At 38.3% G+C, this 6,054-nt stretch overlaps 1 protein-coding gene across 1 annotated transcript; it reads left to right on the plus strand.

Moving 5' to 3' along the window:
• Positions 1-4,844: 4,844 nt before the first annotated feature.
• Positions 4,845-5,783, plus strand: LOC126082881 (olfactory receptor 13D1-like). Its single transcript, XM_049895976.1, has one exon. The coding sequence runs from the start codon at positions 4,845-4,847 to the stop codon at positions 5,781-5,783; it is 939 nt and encodes a 312-aa protein (XP_049751933.1).
• Positions 5,784-6,054: the final 271 nt, after the last annotated feature.

The raw sequence follows: 6,054 nt of genomic DNA on the forward strand, positions 1-6,054 counted from the left end.
ATTTCAGGTAGGGTAGTATTACCTGGCGTAGCCTCACAGAGATAGAGTATGCAGGACTGGCTCAGTCAATCAATTCCAGCAGTGAGTCTATTGCTTAGACAGATGCTCCCACTATATAAGAACTTAAAGCTTTTGCTGTGTTTCCAGCAATGGAAAATTCACTTGGTTTCCACACAGAAAAGTTAATGAGAAAACCCAAGATAATCCTCAAGACCAGGAAGGAAAAGGAAAAGAGACCTTTGCTCTTACCCTTTGCCTTTGCTTACCCAGTATTGTTCATTAGCAGTACCTTCGGGGGCTCATTTATTCAGGCAAGAACTGAGGGATCTCCTGCAAGAGATGTCTCATATTGTGAAGAGCGAAGTCGATTGTAAGAAATAGGGGAAACTGAGTGACTCAGGAATTAGAATGTGATACTTAATGTTAACAATTTTCTCCTGAGGAGATCTTCCAGGATGGCTACAGGATAACCTGATTTCAGAGGCTCCTTGGGTACAATACGAAATGCTGAGTTTATAGGCTTTTAAACAAAGTACCACTTTCTTCTGTTGGCCAATATAGGTAGAAGACAGGTTTGTGGACGCACATGATCCAGGAACCTCAGAAGTTTCTTCTCTTCCATAGATGGTCCCCAGTAGTGAAGAGCAATCTAAGGACAGGGCCTTTAGGGGATGGATAAAACTAATGGAGCCAAGAAATTGAAACTTTACTCTTTTTGAACAGAAAAAAAGAAGATGTAATGGAAGTCTCTACAATTTCCCCATAGTCCCTTCTATGCACCAGGTGGGTATCTCTTCTGTTTTTCTTTATACTGTGTGATATTTTTGGTGCTTGTTGTTGCATCCAATCTGTACTTCTAATCTTGACCAAGTTCTAAATAATATGCTCTAAAAATAATCCTTTTGCAATAACTGGAGCTGCGTCAGTAAGTCTCTGAGGGTGGATATATTTGTGAGATCAATTAGTTGAAATCAGAATATTACATGGCATACGCTTTATAATACAAAGCAAGAAAAATTCCTCTCTAATTTCTTACCCATTAGCTATTCTTTTTTATTCTTTAGTTTTAGAGAATGCTGTGGCCACCAACCACCTGGACAATTTTACCTCTTTGGTGATCTCCTAATAATTAGAAAGAATACTATGATACTAACTTTGGCATCAGGGCAGTTTTCTACTAAGGAAAATTTTTTAAATTTTGGTTTTTTTATTTTTAGAATTAGAGAATACAGGTATGTTAAAGAAATTTGAAAAATATGAAAAATATCAAGAAAATTAAAAATGCTCTAAATCCCACCTTTCAAAGAAAAGTTATAGTTAATAATTTGGTGTGGTTTCTTCCAGCCACATAAATACAAAATTATGATCATTTATATTGCCATGAAACTTACTTTTTCATATATTATATCATGATGATTTTCCCCTTATCTTTAATACTTCTCCAAAATTGCAGTTTTCATTGGTATAACACAAGAATGTATGTTTTTTCGTGTGTTATAACATGTCCCTCCACCAACACCACACAGTATATTTTTAGCATCCTAGAAAGAAAAAATATTATAATTGTCCCAGGATATAAGTCCTAAGTTTAACACTCCTTTGTAAAAGTAAAAACTTAGGCCCCATCTCTTGTACTTCTTTACTTCCACCTCTTCCTTCTATTTCAGAACAGCTGTGCTCAAACAAATCAAAACTGACGCAGTTTACACCTTTCAGGAAACAAGTCCTTGTGCCAAGGTGACTAGAGACAGGCAAGGAAGAAGGGAGTCCTGTCCAAGTTACTAAAACCATCTCTTTTTTAAATCTCTGCATAACCATTGTTTAGGCGATAACTCACTAAGAGGAAGATAAAAAATACAGAAAGGTAATGAAGAAGCCAGGAGGACTGCCCTATGTGATCAGCGAAGGAATAGGCCAAGGAATCATGCCCTCATGCTCTCCAAACATGAAGGCAGGGCAAGTTTGTGATTTTGGATTCACGACAGGATAAGGGAGAAATTTCTCATTCTGCAGCCACAGTCCAGTGAATACAAACAATCATGGGGATACAATAAAGTATAAAACACAGTCCTTGCACCAAAAAGTCTACAGTCTTTTTTGGGCATCATATCAGACAAATATGAAACAAATGAAGGAGCACAGCTGTATACAGTAGGAACTCATAAAATAGAAAGATCAGTGTCTGGACTGGAAAAGGTAAGTAAAGCAGGAAGGTTAATTTCAACATACCCAAAGGCTGTGTAGTATTTTTAGAGGTAAAGAATAGGATCTGTGAGTGGTGGTATGGTATTGTGTTAAGAGGGCTTACTCTGGAGCCAGATTACCAGGTATTAAACCCTGAGTCTAGCTGTGTGACCTTGGGCAAGATACTTTAATTTCCCTTTGTTTGTTTGTTCTACTGTCAAATAAGGATAATAAGAGTACCTATCTCATTGGGTTGCAGTAAAAATTAAATGAATTAATACACTCAGTGTGCTTGTAACAGTGCCCGGCACAGAGTTAGTTCTCAATAAATATTAGCTATCATTAGTCCAGAGCCCTGGTGGCACGGTGGCTAAGAGCTCAACTGCTAACCAAAAGATCAGCAGTTCTAATCCAATAGCTGCTCCTTAGAAACCCTATGGGGCAGTTCTACTCTTTCCTATAGGGTAGCTGTGAGTCAGAATAGACTCTACGGCAATGGGTTTGGGCCAACCATACTAATAGTTATCAACATTCATTAAGAACTCTGTGTGAGGCACTGTTAATAAGCATATTTTGTATACTCATTATCAGAATGTTCATTTTCATAAAATAAAAATAATATGAAAGATCTGGGCATGCATTTCAAGGTATCACATATAAAGATTGAGAGAGAAAATTATCGTTAAGTACTGAGTAAAATGATATTGAGTTTCCTGAGAAAATTTAAATATACATCTAGGAATTTGGTGACAAAGAAAGAAGAGAGGACTTACAGAATTTACAGGAAAACAAGGATTATTAAGGTGGATTAGGAGCTTGGCTGTTATCCAGAAGGTCGGTAGTTCAAATCCACCAGCTGCTCCTTGGGAACCCTATGGGGCAATTCTACTTTCCTATAGGGTCGCTATGAGTCGGAATTGACTTGATGGGAACGGGTTTTTTTTTTTTTTTTTTTTTAATACCGAGGGAAGAGGAATTTCAGGTTCTAAAAAACCTGTACATAGTGCAGATCCAGGCTCTTCGGCCCCTGGAAGCTCCTGGGACAAGTTTCAAAGGTTCCCAGGTCAACTCTCAACTGATCCTGGAAAGGACAGACACCCATCTGAGAAGAGAAAGTAATTCAAATTTTGCCCGTTATCTTCCCAAACCTTAGTAAAAAAAAAAAAAAAAATTTTTTTTTCTTAGTACCATCCCCTTAAATACACGAAATGGATTTTTCTTTATGAGTCAGTCAAAAGGCCTACTAACTGTAATCATAAAAAATAATTATAGATACCATGTTTTAACCATCTATTGTAACAAATACCTTAGATATTTTATCTAAATTAATTCTCACAACAAATTGCCAAAGAGTTAATTCTTTCCCATATTTTACCACAATCCTGCTGAGGCTCAGAAAGTTAAGTAACTGAGCTAAATTATATGCTGCTGGAGTATTTTTAAAATAGAATGAGCTTCATTAGAAAACAGCTTTGATTTTTGAACATTAATTAATAATAATTATTTCTCTATATCCACATTTAAAATTATTTCGTTCCTAATTATTATTTTATTAGTGGCGTGGCACTTCTTTGGGGTATTGGTAGGCTTGCTCCTATGTGGTCCTAAGTACTACTGAATGACTCAATGTTTAAAGTTTCATCATCAATAAAGTCAGCATACAGTCATGCATTGTTCAATGTCCACAGTACATTCTGTGAAATAGGACATTATGTGATTTGGATGTTGTGTCATAATCTGGTCCTGCTTTTTCTTTAATATCTTGTACAAGCTTAGCGGTGATCGTCAAAGTACTGAGAGGGATTGGCTTTTGTGGTTGGTCCTCATTAGTAATTTCTCCATATCTGATAAAGGTCCCTCTCACGTGTTCGTTAGCCTTGTAGCTTTCAGTGGAGCTAATCCTTTAAAAGGTTAGAGAACTTCTTCTTTGTTTTTGAGGATCATTGTGACTGTGAGTGCTACATACCTAAAATCGTGAGCAATAGCATTCACTGACTTTCCACCTCAGTGTTGTTTAATAACCTTTTGCTTCACTTCCAAATTGATACTTCTTTGCCTCTTGTGGCTGCTATCACTAGCACCGGTTTTGCTGCATTTGGGAGCCATGATGCGCTTCATGGTAATATTTTCTAAAGAAAATTAAATGGAGAAATAATGCTACAACACTCAAGAGACACACAATACATGAGATTGGATGTTGCTGCCTATGAGTCAAAGTTTAAACTGTTACACGGTAAACTTTTCAGACAGAAAGTACAGTTACATACATCAGCCAGTAACATAGGCATTTATGAATGACTATTATCAAGACACACGTATTTTAGGTTATATATGTACTGTACCATCATATGCCTGGCAGCACAATCCCTTTGTATATAAGCCCATGTTGCATGAGGGAAGCTGGTGCATTCGCTACATTCAGTTCTCCGATCAGGATTTCTGAACTCTATTATAACCTTATGGGACCACGGACATATATGTGGTCGGACACTGCCTGAACAGATGTTATGAGGTACACAATTGTATTATCCCTGTTCTCCCTGATTCTAAGTACTATTCTAAGAATCATACAAAATAATGAAAGTGAGCATGTGTTGCAAATCTACTTTATAAATTTGGACTTCCCTTAGTCATGTCCTCATCTGAACTCTGCAGGTGGCATGGAGAATTACTCTGCTGTGACTGAATTCTTCCTGGTGGGGCTTTCCCAATACCCAGAGCTCCAGCTTTCTCTGTTTGTGCTCTGCCTCATCATGTACCTGATAATCCTCCTGGGAAACAGCCTCCTCATTATCATCAGCATCCTAGATTCCCGCCTCCACACCCCCATGTACTTCTTCCTTGGGAACCTCTCATTTTTGGACATCTGTTACACATCCTCTTTTGTTCCTCCAATGCTTATCATATTTAGTTCTGAAAGAAAATCCATCTCCTTCACTGCATGTGCTCTTCAGATGGGTGCCTCCCTTGCCTTGGCATGCACTGAGTTTGTTCTCTTGGCTGTGATGGCCTATGACAGGTACACGGCCATCTGTAACCCACTGAGGTACCCCATCGTTATGAACAGGATACTCTGTGTGCACATGGCTGCGTGGTCCTGGATCATAGGCTGTCTGAACTCCCTAGTGCAAACAGTTCTGACAATGATGTTACCTTTTTGTGGGAATAATGTCATTGACCATCTTGTGTGTGAGTTACTGGTTCTTCTTAAACACATCTGCTCAGATATCTCCATCATTGTGCTTATGTTAACAGTGGGAACTACTGTTTTTTTAGTGATTCCTCTACTGTTAATTTTCATCTCCTATGTTTTTATCCTCTCTACCATCCTGAGACTTAAATCCACTGAGGGGATAAAGAAAGCATTTTCCACCTGTTCAGCCCACCTGGCTGTGGTGATCTTATTCTATGGTTCAGCCCTTTTTATGTACACCAAACCAAAATCGAAGGACACAAAGACATCTGATGAGATAATTGGGCTGTCTTATGGAGTGGTGGCTCCAATGTTGAACCCTATCATCTATAGTCTGAGGAACAAGGAGGTAAAAGAGGCTGTGAAGACAGTCCTGAGCAGATACCTGTACTCACTGAAAATATGAAAGACATTAAGGCATGCAATAATTTCACTTGGGAAAAATATATGCCTTCTGTATTCACAGATGAAGTTGTGAAACTCAGAATCGTGAAAGATTTGTGGTAGTTAAACCAAATGTGAGACTCTCATTTTTACAACAGACAATGGCCCCTCCCCAAAAGAAAAACCAAACCCATTGCCATCGAGTTGATTTCAACTCAGAGCAACCCTATCGGACAGGGTAGAACTGCTCCATACAGTTTCCAAGGTGGAATCGAACTGCTGACTTTTGGTTA

The sequence above is a fragment of the Elephas maximus genome, chromosome 9, assembly GCF_024166365.1.
Source record: "Elephas maximus indicus isolate mEleMax1 chromosome 9, mEleMax1 primary haplotype, whole genome shotgun sequence".
NCBI lineage: Eukaryota > Metazoa > Chordata > Mammalia > Proboscidea > Elephantidae > Elephas > Elephas maximus.

What these genes read in the sequence shown, in the direction of transcription:
- LOC126082881 (XM_049895976.1), top strand. Translation starts at nt 4,845, where the DNA reads ATGGAGAATTACTCTGCTGTGACTGAATTCTTCCTGGTGGGGCTTTCC.